We start from the raw sequence: 21,500 nt of genomic DNA on the forward strand, positions 1-21,500 counted from the left end.
ATTAACTTTATTCGTGTTGTTTAAAAATATAGAGGAAAAAAAATTAATAATTATAAAGAGTGCGTAATACTGTGGAACAAAAACTTTTGAATTTTAAATTTACTTAAAACTTTGAGACGAGGTACAGCCGAACGGACACAAATTTTTTAGTTTTCAATTTATTTAAGCTAAAAAATTATGAAAATTTGCCAATTTATAAAACGAAACCCTCTCAATATTATCCACTATATGAATTTCCAACCAAAACATTCGTTGTTGAATGAATAAATACAGAAGGTCAGCCTCTCATCAAAAATGGCCTGAGAAAATATTTTATTCATGCTATTTTGTATGATCAAAAATATAAAACAAACTTTACTTTAATATTGACATACTTATACAAATAAAATTCAGTAATTATTGAGTTTAATTGGGTGTTTATGCAAGTCAACTAATTAACATCACACTTTGACGCCAGCTGTCCTCTTCTAAACAAATCTAATTTCAATATGCCAATACACTTGTCAACATGTCAAAAACTCAAACTGTCTATTTATAAATAAACAACTTAATATCAACAACTTTACATTAAACACTTTGACTATTTCAAATATATTTCTTTACATTTTTTTTTCAGCAAATAACTTTTGACCAAAAAAAAACATTTCTATCAATATAAATAAATATATTCCTTAATTTATTTTATTTTATAATTATAGTAATTATGTGCTTGGCTACTTTTATATAATTTCCTTTATTAAAAGTAGTATATTTTTTCATGACTATTATTTTTTATAAAATTATAATATTACGCAATTTTTATATTTTTTAATAAATACCATAATCTCGTAATCATACTATTTTCCAATTTTCATAATATTAATATTAATAGTTTATAAAGAAACAAAAAATAAATAAGCAAACTTGAAAGCACAATAATCCATTAACGTGATAATCTCTTCATTTATTTTCTTTATGGAACGTATTTTTTTTTTTTTTCTATTATTCTATTTCTTATCAACGCATTTACCTTAATGATCCAACTGTATTATCTCGGTAATATTGCGTTGCATATTTTTTTAATAATCTGAAAATAAATGTAAATAATATTTAACAATAACAACACAATTAACAAAATACATAATTGTATAAATTTACATATTTTAAATATTTTTTTTTCTATGGAAATAATAAAATACAAACTGAATCAACAAAGTATTTTTATTTTTTGATATTTGTTTACGAAAGAATATTTATCGACTAAAAGAAACATGAAAAACAAATATTGATATTGAAAATATAAAATTGATTTATTTTACATCATGCATTGATGTGAAATAAAATTAATATTCAAATAATTGTCGAATAAATTGTTCTCAATTTCATAAATGAAATTAAACTGAAACGAACTTGCATAACGAGGTATTAAAATTATTCAAATCGTTTTATCTATTGTTCCACTAGTTCGTAATGAACAAGTCAATTGAAATATATTAAAACAAAGAAATTTCCTCATTAATCTTCTATATACTTGAGGTGTTTCTTAAGATTTAAGTTTGTCAAATAAATTTTGAAAATTACAATATTCGAATATCAAAGAAAATGAATTACTTTTGATGTTGATAATAATATCATTGCGGTTAAATCATGCAAAATAAATCAGTAAATTCATTGACAAAGATTGTTACGATATACACTGAGTAAGGAAGTTTAATTCACAACTAATTTTGTTTATTTCTATTGAATAGTAATTAATTACTTTGAGGTAAATAAATTTGACTTGTGTCATTAGAAATTAAATTACTGTTCAAATACTAAAACAGTAGTAATTATAGTAAATTTATTTACCATGACATAGCTCTGTAACAAGTCTTGTTTTTTTTTAATTTTAATTTTTAAATATTTTGTCGTAAAAACAAGCTGTCAATTTTTTTTTTTTTTCTTGTATTCCTTTTTCGACACCCTCGATAATAATTTACATTTTTATCTCGATGAAAAATAAAATTGCTTAATATTAACATTCAAATTGTTATATTATCTTTGACGTTATGATTTTTTTTTTTTTTTGATTTCTTAATCTAAAAAAATTGAATAAATAAATATGTATTATATTGCAAAAAAAAAAAAAACAGTTATTAATATGGAAATATATTTTTTTGGTTATTTTATTGACTAATTTTTTTTATATTTATTAATAATATTTGATAGTTATTTTACAAGTGATTTAATAAGCTTTTTATTTGACAAAAGTAGAACATCTCAAGCTTTAGTCAGCCATTCCATTTTCTGTTAAAATAAAAATCCAAAAGTCATCATTAATAATACAATTAATTTAATAATAAATAAATTAATAAAAATATTTTTAATATAAACATTTAACACTTGTAATTAAAAATAAAATTACTATTAATTTTTAAATTGTTAATAATAGTTAAATGTTTATGTTAGAAGTTAATTGAAAAAATATATTTAAAAAAAAATTTGTTAATTAAAAAAACAATTGTCTTTTGATTGAGTGTATACTCAGTGATCGTTTAATAATTTTTTTTTTTGTTAATTTTTTTGTTATAGACACGAAAAGACACAGACGGGGCAAGTGGTGGTGATGAAGAACCAGTTGGTGAATGTTCCTCGAGGCCGTCTATGAGTAATACTTCCTGGCCGGATGTTCGTGACTCATCAGTATCAAATATATCAAATAAAATGACAACAAATTGTCAACAACAATGTTTACATGATATAGATATTGATAACAATGATGATAATAATAAACAACCATTGTGCTTTCGTAAAAAAGTTAATGATTGCATTGCTCAGATTGGTGTGACATGTGAAACAGGATTAAGTACATCAGTACAATCAGTTGCAGGTACGTCATCATCATCATCTTCATCATCAAGACAGAATAGATTACCAACAAGTTTATTATTTGAATTACCAGATTCACGTAGATGTTCAACAAGTGGAACTGACAACAAAATGCCAGCTATCAGTAAAGCTCAAATGAAAGGTTAACAATATTTTTTATTAAATTTATTTTTATTATTATTAATAATTAAAATATATTTTTATTTTTTATTATATATTTTTGTTTTAGAATTTGAAGAAGCTTTCAATTTATTTGATAAAGATAGAGATGGCAGCATTACTAAAGACGAACTTGGTAGAGTAATGCGTGGTCTGGGACAATTTGCAAGAACAGAAGAGCTCAATACTATGCTGGAGGAAATAGATACTGACGGTAAGTGCAATATATGAAAATTTTTATTTAAATACTTTTCTTTATGTACTTAAAATTCCTCAAATTTTACGTATATCTATGTATAATCTCAAGTGTGTCATTCACTGGTAATCTTCATTTATACTTTGATCTATCCATCAATTTTATCTTAAAATTTTAAATGCATTATCCTTGATGCATATCGTTTTATATATTTAAAAAAAAAAATATATATGATATATGAATATATAAAATTTGTAAATTGTATTTAGAAATTATTTTATTTAATTTTATTTATGTCAATGGAATTACTGATTCATTAGAAATTAGAAACCTTTATTTTAAAAAGACAAATGTATCATTTTGCTTGACACCACAGTAAATTACAATGTTAAAGTTTCAAACTAAAATACAACACAATAAACACATTATAATTTTATAAAATTATCCAAATAATCAACAAAGATATTTTTCATTTTATAAATTTCATTTTACAAAATAATCGAAGCAATTGCTTTTTTATCTTCCAAGTTGAAAATACCATCAGTAATTGCAGATATTTTTTTAGTTTATTTTTTCTATTAAATATATAGTATATGTATTATGTACACACCTATATGTGCAAAGGATATAATGATGCAATGTATATAAAGACTAAAAATTCCATAAGATTTATGAGGATGCCTTGGAGAATTGGTAAACATTGAGAAACCCATACACTCCTCATTTTATTTTTTATATTGAACCTTTTTTGATCGAGCACTTTATACTCCTCCACCTTCTTGCAAACATACGCAAACATATTAATACACTCATTTTATTCACCTTGACTTTCATGAGATCACATATGTATAAATGTATTTATTTTATTTTCCTTATATATGATAAATTTTCATCACGCAACAATTTTTATGGTGTTAAAAAAAATCACAATATTTTTATATTTGATTTAAAATTATTATTTATCCTGGATTTAACGAATTTAATAGTACGTGAAAATTGTTTTGAGGGTTAATATATTCCAGGTACAATTCAGCATTGATATATTTATCAAAATATGAATTATGCAACAAGTTATACTGTGATTATTCAATATTTTATGAAGCATATAAATTTAACATGAATTTTATTTTTTAAATGAATTTTATTTTAAAACAATTGTACAAAATCAATGAACAAGTATTATTCAATTTATCTAAATTATTGGTGAGGGTTTTTTTTTTTATTTCTTTTATGGGTTTGAACCTAAAATAAACACTGTGCAACATTGTTATTATTTTGTTGAAAGGTATACATTCTTTACGCTTGTTTGAACGTTGTTTCAATCGATACTTGGTAGTTAGCCTCTTTAGCTTCTTCTTCAATTCAAGAATATTATATACGTATCACGTTGTAAAAATTTTCCAATGTAATTCATCGAGTAAAAGAAAAAAAAAAAAAATTAAACAAAGTAGACTAAAATAGTTAAAGAGTTTCAAATTGATTATGTAAAAAATTTAATTTACAATATTGTTTTTGTATTTTTTAAATTATCTTTTCTTGGGAGAAAAAAATTACAGGGTATTTGGAATTTTTTAGTTATTAATTGGATTAAATTTATGTATGATTATTTATTTGTTTTTTAAATTAGAAAAAATTGCTGTTAATAATATTATTTGATGAATTTTGTTAACAAATTAACTTGCTTTAATTTTCAAACAAGTAAAACAACGAGATTTGTTTTCTATTTGTTTCAAAGTTGTTGTCAGTTGGCCTGTAGATTTACTCAAATATCACAATGATAATGTTGTGTTGTAATTATATTCCCATGAATTTCAGGTAGTGCTAATGATTGTTTTGCTCATCCAGTGCATATGGGTAAATAGTAAATGATAGTTTAGCAATTACATGAGTGATTAAATTTCCGTAATACCTCGTGTTTGTATATCAACAATTTTATCTCTTCAAATTCAGTCAATATTTACATTTATAATGATAATAATCATCAACTTTTTTTGGCTTTTATATCATTAAATATTTCTGTTGAAATTTGAATCATTTTCTTTTTTATTTTCTTATTAACTTTGGTAAATTTTTTTCTTCTTGACGACAGTTGCAACTGATTAAGATTCAAACTTCATTTTTTTTTTGACAAAATTTTTGCATCTATAAATATTAAATTGAGATATCCTTTTCTCGTTTTTATATTCAAAGCTCATTTGAATAAATTTTCTTGCTCATGAATACGGCGATGAAAATAAAATAATTATTTTTTATCTGTAAAAGTTTGTCTTAATATTGAGCTGAGTATTTGCCGAAAAAAAAAAAATATATTTTTCCATTTTTTTAACACTGACCGCTCATGAATAGAAATCCATCTCGAAATAAATATTTAAAACTTTCCACTAATTTATTTATCCACTTGTATAATTTAATTTTTAAAAAATCAATTTTTTTTTTACACAAAAATGAATCTTAAATGTTTTATAAATAAATTAAATTATTGATGTAAAATTAAAAAAAAATAAAAAATATTTATAATTTAATTTACAGTTTAAAAAAAAAACTTTTTTTCATCAACTTTTTAATTATTTACAAATTTAATATAAGTCGCAATTAATTAATCCTAAAAATGCAAATGTAGAAATGATTTAAATGGTAAATATAATTATCTAAATTTCAAGAAATTAATTTAATATTTGATTGAATTTTAAATAACTTTATTTTGATTATTTTACATTTTAAAAGTTTATTTTCAATTCCCACTTAGCCATATGCATTCCCTTCTTTAATAAATTTAAATATTTAAATAAGTAGCTTTTTGATGTCACCCACATAAAATATATATTCAAAAAATACGTCAAATTATTAAAGCTCACACAAAGTAGAAACTCAACAAAGTATTCCGTTGGAATTTCACCCAAATATTTTCACAGTATTATCCTACAGATTTACGGAATTTACTTTATGTAAAAGAAGAAAAAATATATCCCCTTTCTTAATCTATCAATTATTATCATCCTAATAAATATTAATTATTCACTCAATGATAAATTCTCATATCATGGTCGTTAATCAAGCCTACAGAAAAATAATCCTAGAAAAAAAAAATAATAATATTTGTCTTTCATAATCAATTAAAAATGATACGGCATTTTATTCTTGTTATTTATAATTATAAATTATTAGGATATTAATAAATGAATGACTTGGCTTATTATTTAAACATTAACGAGAAAAAAAAAATATTTTAGCTATGGAAATGACATTTTCTTTTGATATTTTTTTTTGTTCAAAAAAAATTGAATGCTTCTTATTGTCTGATGATTTTATTTATTTATTATTCTTTTTTGGATGGGCAACAAATAAACTATTGTTTAATTACTGTGAAATTGAATTTTATTTTTTTTATTAAGTGATTTTTCTTATGGTGATTTAAACACAAATCCATTTTGATTGTGCAATTCGCACGCTATAAATTTATCACTCTTTATTTCATCAAAATTAGTAAATTTTTTTTTTTTTCTTAACTATATTTATATTTTAAATCATACAGATTAACAAGCTTTTTTTCTATCAATTATTATCGAAAAAAAAAACAAGTCAACACAGTGATTATTTTGAATCAAAATAAAATATTTTATAAATAAAAATTCATATTTTTTTAGTAATTCAAATTTTCTAATAAAAGAAAAATTAATTAATTTTATTTAATTAATTTTTATTCATTGAAAAATATAATATAACAAGTATGAATATAAATTTTATTTGTTTGATAATATTTAATGATTGATTTTGGGAATTTACAACAAAAAAAAACCAGTTTTTATCGAAGATTTTTTTGTTGATTTATTTATAAGTAAAAAAATGGATTTACAATTGTTGGTTAATATTAAATAATGATTATATTAATATTTATTTTGATTATATATTTAAGTTGGAATTTTTTAACATTGTGTTTAACCATTGTGTTTATGTGATACAAACCAACGAGTATTGTACTGTGTATAACAACACTTATGAAATTACGCATACTCGAGTTAAGGGATGATACTCCCTTGAGTAAAGTTAGAAGTATACTCTGACCTTACCCAAGGGTGTTGTAACCACTGTGGACTACACAAAGTACAGAAATTCTAGAGTGGCAAAATACCAACCAAAGCCAGGATCATATAAAGCCACTTAAAGTAGAACAATCATCAAAGGAAAAATTAAAAAAAATAATCTTTTTACATTTTTATTTATATTCACGTAATAATTTTTTAAAATTTACATTCATTATCTGTTAAATTACCTTTATTTAAATAACAAAATTTTTTTTTTTTTACATAATTTAATAATAATTTAATTAACTTGATAATCGAAGAAAAAAAAGGAGCTTTTTAACAGTTTTTTTATAAAAAATATAAAACCAGATTTTTTAAATATTTAAAGTAAATTGTTATAAAAAAAAAAAAAAAATCTTATTTTATTATTTATTAAAAAATTTGAAATAATAATAGTCTTTTTTTTTTGTCACAATCTGAATTATATATTTTTTTATTAAATGACAAAGAAAAAAAACAAAAATTGTATGCCTTTTGTATAAAATTTTCTTCTATTATTTTATATTTTTCTATACTCATTATTGTAATAGCTGTATTTTTGTTTCTTTAGTTGTCTTTTATTTATTTTTATTTTATATTTTTTTTATATCTTTGTTTAATATTGCTCATTATTTTTGAACCTTTGCTCCTTTGAGGGTCTTGTGACTAAAAAAAGGAAAAAAAAAGAATAATAATAGTAGCGATAATAATAAAGAAAAAATATATGTTGAAAAAGGTGACATACACGAAAAGTAGTAACTGAGTATCTCATGTGGCAATATGAGACTTTTTTTATACGCATTTTTTTTTATTTACTTTTTTTCACCATCAAGAGTCCTGAGAAGAGATCAAAACCTAAGCGGATTACAGCTGGATGAGCATGGTTGTAAACAAGATTTATACTACGATAAAATCACATCCACATCATCTACACAAAATATATATTTCCAAGTTCAAATATTTATTTTTTTTTCTTTATTTTTATCACTTCACATATATTCTTTTATATTAAAGTTTTTATTATTTTTTGATTTAGATGATTAGCTGTACTTCACTTGATAAATTATTATTTTCTAAAGCACTGATATTAGATCTCTAAAAAGTTAGCACACCACAATGGGCACAAACTAGAATAGTTAGAACTAAAATTTTATGCTTTTTTTCTGCTATTTTTGTGTGGAACTCGCGATTTTTGTACTTTCATATATTTTTTTTTATGCAATGTTTTGCCACCTTAATATTAAGTTAACACAACTTCTTTAATAATTAACTTTTTCCAATGAACTCTTGACCAAAATTATGTGCTTTTTATGTGTTTTCATTTAACGTTTAAATTAATTTTTTATTCCAATTGCTTTTTATTTAAATAATTTTTTTTCCTAATAATGTTGTGCTAGCTTAATATTAAGTTAACACAACTTTTTTAATAATCAACTTATTTCAATGAACTCTTGACCAAAATTATGTGTTTTTTATGTGTTTTTATTCTACGTTTAAATTAATTTTTTATTACAATTACTTATTATTTAAATAATTTTTTTTTTTATTAGGGAAAATTTAAATAAATAAAAAAAATAATTTAAATATAAAAATATAAATTAAAAGTTTAAATAAAAAAATTAATAAAAAACATATAAAGCACAATTGATTCAAATAAAAAAAGCATGATTGTTAACTTAGTTTAATTGAAACAGTTATTAAAAATTAAGATATATTATTAAATAAAATAGCATTGAATTGAAATAAAAAATAATATTAAATTAGAAAACAAAAATTAATAAATACAAGAACAAATTGAAACAATTATTAAAATAAAAATTTGAATAATAATATATGCATTAAAGAATTAAATAAAAAATTAAAAAAAAAAATGTAAAAATTCAAGCACAAATACACAAAAATAATAAAAGCATAAAATTTAGTAATTAACTATACTAGTTTCTGCCCATTGTGGTGTGCTAACTTTCTAGAGGTTGATATTAGTATTGTCAAAGTAATCACACCAGGATAATTTATATTCAAAATTTTAGACCCTCACATACAGTGACTCAATTGATACAGTAAAAAAAAAATATTTCTTTGAAATATTAGCTTATTAATTTCATACAAACTCATTTTAAAAATCATATTTTTAACAGACATTTATTTTCATATTTTTTAAAATATTTAATTTAAAATATAATCATAATAATTCAGTTAATTTTTACAGTGACATTCATGTTCTATATTGTCAATAAATAAATATGAAAAAAATAATATTATTTTGATATTTTTGACATGAATTAATGAGGAAAAAAAAACTAGCCTTTTGAAGTTGAATAAAAAAAAAATTATTCGTCGGATATTTTATATCACAAGAATTTAATTAACAATATACTGAAGATAATTAAAAAAACTCATGTGTATAATATGACAACAAAGAAAATAATAATTATTGTAAAAAAAAAATTAATTCTATTTTCATTTTAATGATTTATTTTTGTTGATTGTATTTCTTGAATTATCATCAATAATAATTGGTAGATATAGAAATTATTATTAATTAATTTTGGCAATTGTTTGATTGATTATCCTGATGTAATAATAACAACAAGTAGAATTTATAAAAGCATTAATTAATGATAAAATAAGTGATTAAAAATTTATTGGTATTGTCGTGTCATTTGATTGACAAATCAGATTTAAATTCGAAGCTCCTCATGTTGTTGTAAAATTAATGTAAATGTCAAATTAATATTTTATATTTTTAATTTATTTATTTAAAAAAAATTGTTGGAGTGTTTTCAATTATTGTCTTTTTTAAAAATAGTTTCGGCTTTTGCCAAAACTTTTTTGCTGAAATTTAAAATTGGTTTTTTTTTTTTTTTATTTCTTTTTTATTTTAATGCTGAATTCTCGGTGGTTTGAATTTTTATATTTTTTTTATTTTTGTTTATGTCAGTGGTTTAGTTTTATATTTTTGTAAAATTTTTATATTTAAACTATTTCAAAATTTGTTTATTTTGAAACAGTCAAGCTGTTGGTTTTATGTATATAAATTTTTGAGTTCAAGTAGTTAAACAAAGCAATGGTCAGACGATATTATAATTTTATTTTACAAAGTTTAATTTAGATAATTAGTTAAATAGTATTGTTTGTATTTATTTTTTATTGTTATTTCAGGTGATGGAAATGTCAGTTTAGTTGAATTTGTAAAAATTGTCAGTAATATTGGAAATGCAAGTGCAGCACAGACAACTGATCTCAGCCAAGAAGAACAAGAAGAGCAAGAACTTCGAGATGCTTTTAGGGTGAGTTTGTAACTAGCTGTATATTTAAATTCTAGTTGGACATTATCAGTCTTATCTTAACCTATGGATAATGCATTGAAAAAAAAAAATTAAAATTTACTATCTTCTTATAGACGCATTTTAAATGTATAACTATTTTGTAATTTTTTTTCTCGAATATATATTTAAGCTGAGCTTTTCAACATGAATTGATTGTTACAATAAAATTCCAAAAAAAAAAAAATTCTAATTACTAAATCAATTGATTGTTGATCAATTGAAAAACCTGTCTATTTTTTTTTTTTTTTTTTTCAAGCAATTGAACTTTTATTCCACCTGATGACTGAATAATTTTTCCATGTTAAATTACAAACCCTCAACTAAATCTACGCAAGTAGAAAATGATTTGATGGTTAGTAGTCATACAATTGTTGAAAGTTTCAAAATACCGTGAAAATTTTACAGATCAAAAGACTCCGGAATTTACAAATGAAAATTCCATTATTCTTTTATTTTCTGTCAAATGCAATATACGTATTCAACGTTTAAAAATAAAAAAAAATTCAACAATAGAATATATATATTCTTTTTACTAATCGACCAGTGAAAATAATCTATTTATTAATTTTCAAATGGAAATTAAATATTTTAAAAACAAAAAAAAAAAGTCTTTATCCAATTTTATTTTTTCTCAATATATCAAAAACATACCTTTAATATTTTTTTTTCATATTAATAATTCATTATTTTTTAAATCGAAAATATGAATTAATTTCTGGGTTAATTTTTAGATCAAGTTCATTCGTTTTAGTTGATATAAAAAATGTTGAAAAATTTCTGACAATAATTAACAGTGTCAAGTCGTCATTCTGTAATCCACCTAATGGAAATCTCCAGCCATTTCAGCGATTTAACTGGACACGTAATTTACAGTAGGATAAATGAATTTGTCATTTGCTCATTTTTTTTTTTTTTTTTGACTCATATAAAAAAGCGGTACGTCTATATTTAGATAAAAGTGAATAAGCAATTGTTTCTCAGGTGCACTGAAAGAATGAATAAATTGGAAAATAGCCATTGCAAAAAAAAAAACCACATGCGTATGATTTTTTATTGCTATTTTCTTTCATTCATTTTTCACTTGGCTTTTTTTTTTAGTGGTTTACTTTAGTTATATATTTTCGACGTTACTATTTCTTATTTTTTATTTGTTTTTTTACCAATATTTTTTTTCTCCATACTCAAGTTTCTCTTTTTTATCATTGCTTTATTCTTTTCAACTACTTTTTGATCGTTTTCCCTAGTTTTGTTATTTTTTTTTGAACCTCTTTTGGCTATGTCTTTCTTACTTCAGACAGTATTTTTAGTACATCACTTTCATCACTTTTTTAACAGACATTTTACGCTCTTTCAATGTGTATTTATTCTACTGATTCTGTCAAGTGAATTTTTCCATTTGTTCAGACAACTGTATTTTTTATTTATTTCTTTTTTGTCTTCAGATGAAGAAAAAAAAATTTTTTTTTTACTCAAACACATGTGGAAAAATAAAAAATTTATATTTTCTTGTATTTTATTATTTATTTGTTTTACTAGTTTGAGGTTTCATTAGAAAAATCAAGAAACATTGTGTATGTTTTTTATAAAAAAAAAAAAAAATACAAAAGGAAGTTGGCTATTTATTTTATGGTAGAAAATAAAATTTAAAAAGATACACATGACCAGGTGACTCATGGTTGTTTTAAAAATTCCCCTGAGTCAATGGATAAATCAGTTCCAGAATCAACTGGAACAAACAAAAATAAAATACACAAAATAAGATAAAACAATACTGCCTCAGGAAACTTGACTTAATCTCTAAATAAAAGTGAAAGTAAAGTCGATTTGTTTCAAAAAAATATTAGCATACTTCCTAAATGATAAAAGAAAAAATTAAAAAGAAAAAAAATGATTATAGTTTTAATAAAAAACAAAATACAAAAAATAGTATAATAATATCATTAAAAAAATGACGATAAATATTTGCATGAAAAAAGCTAGAAAGTAGGTAAATGTAAAAATAATAAAAATAATAATAATAAAAAAAAAAAACGAATCACTTTTCTCCACTGGGGTGAATTATTTTAAGTACGATAATTTGTTTTTATCACTGGGAAATGAGTCCAATGGGAACAAAGTTACAATATTGTCTTAAAAAAAAAAAATTCTAAAAAACAAACAAAACATAATATAAAATTTAAAATAATAAATAACAGTAAAATTTTTTTAAAACTCTATCATCGTATAATCCTATAAATTTTCTTGATGCTTTTGTGTCACTTGTATCACTTAGTCTAGCACTACTTTGTCTAGCATTATATATTTTTTTTTTAAATTTTCCATGCACTTAAGATAATATACTTTTTCTCCGATGATCGCGTCGATAAGCAATAATTTTAAACAAACATTTACATGCTAAAAATCGATTTGAATAATAATAATAAACTTAAATATAATCGATAAAAAAAATATCATGTGTCAAGGGCATATTGTAAATTTTAATTTGATCCTTTTACTCAATTTAAAAATATATATTTATAAAATTTATAAATGATAAACTAGCTCAAAGTATTTCACAGCAACAACATGATAAATTTATTGAGTAAATTATATTGAACTGTTCATTTAATCGTTATATTTTCTCACGTACTTCCGCATGTCTGGTCATAATGCCAACTAAATTTTTAACATCTCATGTTACATAGAAATGTATGTACATATATATTTTATTCGTGTAAATTTGTGTCATATCGATTGAGCTCAAAAGTTACTAGCGTTAAAATTGTTAATTGAAAATTAGGTCGACAAACGTGTCCAACCGGAAGCACGTGGTAATACACCATTCGAGCAAAAAATAAGCCAACATTATCTCACCCTCTGATTTTTACCTTTTTACTATTTTTTTTTTTTTTTATCTCTATTATTTTCTCTTACTCAATGTCTATATATCTGATATCTTCCGGTATTTTTTTTTCTTTACGATACATCAAAGCTGTTTTTATATTTTTTTTTCTGTCTGCCTGTATATTTACTTGAATCACTTGTTTTTTGTTTATTTTTTTTTCGTCTGCTTACAGTTTTATTATTTAAAAATTATTTTATCTACGTAATATTTGAATGAAAGTATTTTTTAATTAACAAAAAATATCAATAATAATAATAAAATAAAATTATAATAATTAAAAAACAATTAAAAAATTAAAACAGCAATTTTTTTATGAAAATATTATTTTTTCTTGATTTCTTTTTCGCAACTGTCTTATTGAAAAAAAAAATGTATGTTAATTTTTTTTTACATCTGCAAGTGTTTTAAAAATATTTAAAAATTAATAATTATAGAAAAAAATAATTATTATAGTTGTTTTTATTTTTTTTTCGTGAATTATTAGACCAGAAAAAATTCAAATTTTTTTCATGTACAACTTGGTATTGAATAAATAAATTTAAAATTCATTTTTGAAGATTTATTAGAGTAAACATGTAAATAACTTGATAAATATTTTATAAAGCTCAATGAACGTTTTTAATTATTTTCAAATGATCGATATATTGACTCGTAAATTTATTCACCATGAATTAAAAAGTCATTTGAGATTGGATTTGATTTCCATGAATCGGATATTCTGGTGTGTAAGCTGCATCATTTGACATTAATTAAACTCTCTTAGTGACAAGCATACATTTGGAGAGATAAAAAAATTTTTTTCTTCTATTTTTTCTACGCAAACCTATCACGAGTCCAATTAATGTAGCTAAATTGCATGAATTTTCTGTCTAGTGATTTTTAAAATTACCTTGAAATTTATATATCGAATGTAAAATACATACCAAGTGGATTATTGATTAAATTAATCACATGAAAATTAAAAATAATTTAATTCAAATGCATATACATATATACAAGTGAAGTTTTAAAATTATCATAATAACTTAATAATTTTAAATTTACATTTTTTAAACATTTATCTTTTCATATTTTTTTTTAAAATTATAAATTTAATTTTATAGTTAAATTATTCAGTTAAATTAATAACAGTATACTCAAATTATTAATTGAATTAAAATTCATTGTATAAATAAATTTTACTGGCCAGAAAAAATTTAATTGAAAAGAAAATTTCTTTTGATATTATTTGCCATATATATTTGCACGAGATTAATTTATTATTTATTTATTATTCATTGATAATAAAATATAATTTATGCTATTTTTGTAGACTTTTATATGTTTATAATACGAGCACATCTGTATCCATGATTTCTAAAATGTTTATTGTTTATTATTGTTATGAACAAATGCATCAGTAGAAATCCACGAAAAATAATATTTTACTTCTTCAAAATATCCTTTATCTAATGGATATTTAAGAAATACTTTGCAACAAATATTTACTGTAAAAAAGAATATTGAAAATAAAAAGACCTGTAGTGAAAATTATGAAGTTAAAATTTTTTAAAAGTAAACAATAATAATGATAAATGAAAAAAAAAATCATGTAATCAAAAATATCAATGTTGAAAAATGGAAATAAAAAAAAATAATATTAAGTAGTAATCTCATTTTAAATTCAAGGCTATTTTTTATAACTGATTGATCATCGAGTAAGCTGATGGTTAAGTCGGCAAGAGCCTTGCCTACAGTGCTGATGGTCTCGAGTTCAAAACCCAATAATGGCTCGTTGCTCGTCAATTAAAATTAATAGACAAATACAAAATAATAGAAGAAGAACGGATTTGATTAGTTACTGGTCTTTGGTGCAAATATAATCTAGCATAGACCATGTGAACAATCACACTTGGTCTACGCCAGGAAATATTTGCCTCAAATTTCTGATACCCGTTTTTATTTTTTTTGAAAAAAAGATAATGTAACACATATATAATTCTATCTATCTCTCTCTTATAATTATCAATAACAACTGTTCTTTTTATAATAAAAAAAAGATAAGGATTAATGTGAATTTTGTGGAATATATAATGAACAAATTTAGCTCATTGGAGGGTTAAAAAAAATATTATTAACATTGATATTTTACGTATGTTGTGAAAACTAAAAGTAGACAGATGAATGGTTTATAGGTCGACCCTTGAGGCCGATAACTTTTAGTTTATTTTATGGAAAAAAAAATAAAAAAAAAAAATGAAAATGAATATCCCTAATTCATCAAGAGGCACGTGTTTTGTTTTATTGAATTTTTTTTTTTTCTTTCTTTTCTATTATTTATCTCAATAGAAATAATAACTAATTCATAAATTTAAAAAACTTTTTCATTATTTATTTATGAGTTAATTAATTTGTTGATTTAATAAAAAATTTATCTGTATTTTTAAAAATAAAAATTATACATTTTTTTAAAGATTACTTTTGTATTTTATTTTTTATTATTATCATCAACATTTTGTTGTTGATGTAACAAAAGATTCAGCTAAAAGTACAAATTTTTTTTAAGAATACAATGGCTTAGTTTATTTTGAATGTCTTAAAATTTAAAATCAGCCTTGCAATGATGTATATTTTACATTACAATGAGTTTCAAATGAGACTTTTGGCCAATGATTTCATTGTTGTCTTCGTTTTACAATGATTCACTTGAATAAAATTCCAAAATAATAATAATTTTGACAATAAACTGTATGAGATTATTCTTTTATAAAAAATAAAAGTCATCAATTATTTTTTACACATTTCTATCAACAAAAATTTAATTTAATTCATTTCTTTTCGAGATATAATTAACCGATGATAAGCGACGAGTTTTAAAAAATTATAAATGTTTTTTTTTATCTTTATTTATTCATTTTACGAATATAATTAATTTTTTTCATTAATATTTACTCTTAATTTTAACTTGATAATTATTTACAAGCTTCAGATTTTTAGTTTCAATTATAAAATTTAATAACAAATTAAATACAAGACATTGACACCATTAATTTTAATTTTTTTTTATTTTTAAATTGTATCTTTTTTGATCTCAACAAGCACATAAAAAATATAAAAATCTTCAATACTGCATATTATAAAATTTTCTTTTAATTAATTTTTTTTTTTTTTTAAACTTCTGCTTTCTTAACTTTGATGTTATCATCGAGGTGATTAAAATATCGATTCCATCAAGTACCATCCGTGAAACTGGTGACCTGTTTGATGTCTAGTGAATTGATTTTTTTTAAAACTATTTTCATCCAAGTAATTTTTTTTTAAGCTCATAAACATGTATATGAAAAAAAATAAAAAAAGATTTACAACTTTAGTTATCTTAAGATTAAAATTGTGGCTTCCGTTTTAAAATGATAAAAATTTTATTGACAGCAAACTGACATTCTTACATGTATCATCATCGTTTTATCATATTTTTCCATCAACTTTTGAGTTTTTATTTTTTACCTAAAAAAAACTACAAGCTCAGTAAAAAACTCAAAATTTCGATTTTAGTTTTAATTAAACTATTGATTTATCGATTAATGTAATCAATTCAATAATTTTTTAATTGTTATCCATGATGTGAAAGGAGAAAAAAAAACGAATCTGTGATTAAGGCAGATATTTTCTGGCATAGAACAAGTGCGTAGTTCACCTGCTCTATGCTAGATTATATTTGCCCAAACCACAGCAAGAGAGTTCTTTTTCAAAAAGACTGGTATGACTCGCTTGCCTTGTGTATTTGCATTCAGAAAGTTATGAACTGGAGACCGATAGCACTGTAGGCAGGGCTCTTGCCGACTTAACCATCAGCTTACTCCATGAACTACGAAAATAATTACACTTTATTATTAATTTGAAAAAAAAATCAACACAAATTTAAATTATTCATTATGTCATTGAATTTCTTCTTGTAATAAAAAAAAAAGTCCTGCGGTTTGTCAGCAGAATAATTCAACCTGCAAGTGATATAAATTTTCCATGTCCATTCAGATATATATTTTCATTTATTTATATCATTTTTCTTCGGGCAATGTATAATGGAATTCGAAACGCAACGTATTTCCAACTCTGAAGCCAGAGAAAATACAACTCGCCAGAAGAAATAGATATCAATTTCTGGAAATTGTATATTCACTGTATAAATTTTAACCGAGTTGTTGCGACAAAATTGCATTAAAAAAAACTTTTTTTTTTCTTCAAAAAATGATATATGATATATTTATAAAAATTGTTATCAACAGATAAATAAATATTTTATTGTATACAATAATCTTCAAATATTCCATGAATTTTTTTAAATTTTCAAAGTATAAAAATAAAATTATCTATTAATAAATAAACTAACAAACAGATCAAATAATAAAAAAAATAAATAAATAAAAATAAATATTAAAAAATATTTTATCAATTATCATCTTGTTTTGCTGCATTCAATTTCTTGGATAGCATCAAAGATAATAAATAAATCAAACATACACTAATAATCCTCATTAATTCGAGTGATAAATTATTTATAATAAACAGCATGAAATAATTAATTACTTTATGTATATATCGTGTTGAATATCATCTAAAATATCCATCAATTTTTCAGATAAATAATTCCGTTTCTCTATATATTGACTTGTATCACTTGTTTTTTTAACTCGAGTCTCGACGAACGAAGGTAGCGTTTATACCTATGAGGTTTCACAATTTGTTTTACACTATTTTAAACATTTTCCATGTCTCATTTTTAACTTGAACATCTATTAAAATTGTTATTTGAATAGTAATATTTTTTTTAAATCTCCTGAGTCACGAATATTGTCAAATTATTATCTCAAAATAGTACGTTAATTATTATTTTTATGTCTTATTAAAATTAGAATTTAAAGAATATTTATTCTATTGAATTTAAATGACTACTAATATTATTCATGCAGAGATGTATTATTAAAAATTATATCATGTTATTTTATGGTTAAAAATTAACGAGAATAAAAAAAATATATATTCTTGTTAGTTGACTTGATATTGACATCACGTATTTTCAAAGTGTCTTGAATTGAGATGAGAATATAACATGTTCTCGTGGTTATTCAGATAAAAATATACTTTTTTATAAAGATATTTAACATTTTATTCTGTCTACAACGTCTTTGTATGATAATTTTCTCGAACGATATATAATAGTATAAAATAATATGCATGTCGTGTACATAACCGTAATACGCACTTTTATTTAAATATACAGTATAACTTTGTAAACTAATTTTAGTCATAATAAATTTGTAATATTTTGACTATCAAGTAGGAAAAGAATAAAATAATCTTTAAATTTAAATAAAATAAAATTATCACAATAAAAAAAAAAGGATTTATAAGAAAATATTTAAATTCAAGTTTAAAAAAGTTTAGAAATTTAATTAATTAATGTACAATAAATTGTAAAATTTTAAAAACTAATTTATTTTTTTTTTATGAATTAATTTATTTATCAATTAATTGATTTAATTATTTAGTTATTTAATAATATATTTGACTCAGATATTTAAAACTTAATTAAATTACAAAAAATATTTTTTTTTCCTTTCCAAATTATAAATTCATTTGAAATTTAAAATACAAAAAAAAAACATTGTGTTTTGTTGAATTTATAAAACTTGAAACCAGGAAGTGTATAAAACAGTATTAAAAAAAATAGAATGCAGTTGAAGGTTTATAGCTAACAAAATTATTGAACGATTTAACGGATGACCGTACAATCGATTATTTAGTTAATTAAACGTTGTTTTACGCCTCTCTACAACTATCTGATAGTCCACTAAAAAAAAAAAGAAAAACAAACACAAAACATACATATCATCGCACTTGTGGTTTTTGTGGTATCCATTCATACAATTTTTTTTTTTTTAACAAATAAATCAATAACTAGAAAACAAATGACAAAAAAAAAAAAAAAAATGATTACTGAAAATTTGCATATTTAAATACCATACAGTTTAAATAATAATAATCATTTTTTTTTCAGTTTTCTTATGAAATATAAAGACTAGTATTTATTTTTAATTTTTAAAATTTTTTTATAATTATATTTTATTTATTTTTTCAGGTTTTTGATAAACATAATCGTGGCTACATAACAGCATCTGATCTTCGAGCTGTTCTCCAGTGTCTTGGGGAAGATTTATCTGAAGAAGAAAGTAAGTTTAATTTTAATTACATAATAAATAATAAAATTACCAAATTTTTGATAATAAAAATTATGAAAAACCTCATTTTAAAAATCCAGATATATATTTTAAAATTATTTTTCAAACAACATAAAATAAATTTATAAATTTCTGTTTACTCAACGAAAAAAATTGAAAATTATTTAAACGGATAGTTATTATTTTTTTTTTTTTAAACGAATTATTTGCTCTGATAAATCTTCATTATGATTGTAATTATATTTCCAATCATTGATGCAAATATTGTCGTTATTGTGTATGGAATATCCAAATTCCAATTAGACTGATTATTGTGGTTAGATCAATGTGAATACCACAAATATACGAACCAATTTTTTTGTGTTTTCGTAGAGACAAATAGAGGTCACTTTGAGAATTACTTGTTGGTCATGATTCGGCAAATTTAGAAACATAATTAACTACATCCAATAACCCCGAGTAGTATCTCAGTGTTGTGTGGCTTTAAAACCTCTTTAAAAAATTACTCTTAAAGCTATTTTAACAACTCACAATAAATGCCTAAAAATTATAAGCGAATAATTATAATAATTCCCTCTTCATCAACAAATTAAAAACTTACGAATAAATTATTTAATTTCCCATTCAATTATTAATTTTTTTGCTGATCAGTAAAAAAAAATAAATATAATTATATGAAAATTTGAAAAAGAAAAAAATTAAAAAAATAAACTATGCATACAAAAAATAATTTATTATTTAAATTTATTTATTGCTAATATTGACACTCAATTTTTTATAATTTTGTTTACCTGATTTTATTTTTTTTTTATCGAACAAACAAAATATTTGCTCGTTTTTCCAACTGAATATAATTTTTAATAGAGAAAAAAAAAAAATAATAAACTGTACATAAATAAAATAATTTTCAAATTATTATTTGTTAATATTATAAACAATATAGACTTTGAAATTTCATTTTTCATATTTTAATTAAATTGTTTTTAAATACAAAAAAATATTTATTAGAGGAAATAATTAATTGACAATTTAATAATGTCGTGATATTTATTTTATTATTCGTGATATTATCATTTTATGGTGGTTTAGTATATAGCTAAAATACCACGAATATTACAAGCTCAAATAATTGGCATAACGTTGTTTTGTGATCATATAAGCCACATGTGTTTCAGTTAACCATTGAGCTAATTTGAAAACAACATTGTTTTTGCTTCACCTGAACCTACGTTAGTCAAACAGTTATTGCATATGAATAATCAATTATCAATTTACAATAGGTAATTATTTTTTTAAATTTTTTTTTCAACTCTTTTCACATTTTTTTATTATTTAAATTTATATACAATTTTTTTTTTTACTACAAAATATAGATATATATTTTTTAACTTGAAAAATCCCAAAAAAAATTGAAAAATAATTTGTATAATTAATAATATTAATATTATCACAAAGAACATTGTTAAATCTAATAAAATTTGTATGTTTTTATAAAATATAATTTTTATTTTTAAAGAAAAAAATTAATAGTATAATATTATTTTTATTTAGCTTTCCAGAATTGATCAACCAAAGTACCAAACACATCTGGAAACATTGATAGATTTCTTTTTTAAATATGAATATTATTATTATTATTATAAAATTAATTAAGTTTAGAAAAATAATAATAGTAATAACAAGTAGAAGTTAATAGTATGAAATATTTATAGTTGGTCATTCGATATTTGTATAATCATAAACCACATCTAACCATACCATATCAAATTTTCGATAAAATTTTACAGTCAAACCACTAATTGTCATAAA

The 21,500-nt window shown here is 21.8% G+C and overlaps 1 protein-coding gene across 3 annotated transcripts in view; it reads left to right on the top strand.

Annotated features, from left to right (window-relative positions):
• The window catches only part of LOC122858775 (calmodulin-like), a 48,355-nt gene that overhangs the window by 23,150 nt on the left and 3,705 nt on the right, over positions 1–21,500 (top strand). For 2 of the 3 annotated variants that reach the window (XM_044161912.1, XM_044161910.1), the window contains exons 3-6: positions 2,551–2,989; positions 3,077–3,220; positions 10,426–10,553; positions 19,592–19,682. In XM_044161912.1, coding sequence (XP_044017847.1) covers positions 2,551–2,989; positions 3,077–3,220; positions 10,426–10,553; positions 19,592–19,682 — 802 coding nt within the window. The remainder of the gene's footprint in view (positions 1–2,550; positions 2,990–3,076; positions 3,221–10,425; positions 10,554–19,591; positions 19,683–21,500) is intronic. The other variant, XM_044161913.1, reaches the window with a different exon arrangement.

The sequence above is a fragment of the Aphidius gifuensis genome, linkage group LG6, assembly GCF_014905175.1.
Source record: "Aphidius gifuensis isolate YNYX2018 linkage group LG6, ASM1490517v1, whole genome shotgun sequence".
NCBI lineage: Eukaryota > Metazoa > Arthropoda > Insecta > Hymenoptera > Braconidae > Aphidius > Aphidius gifuensis.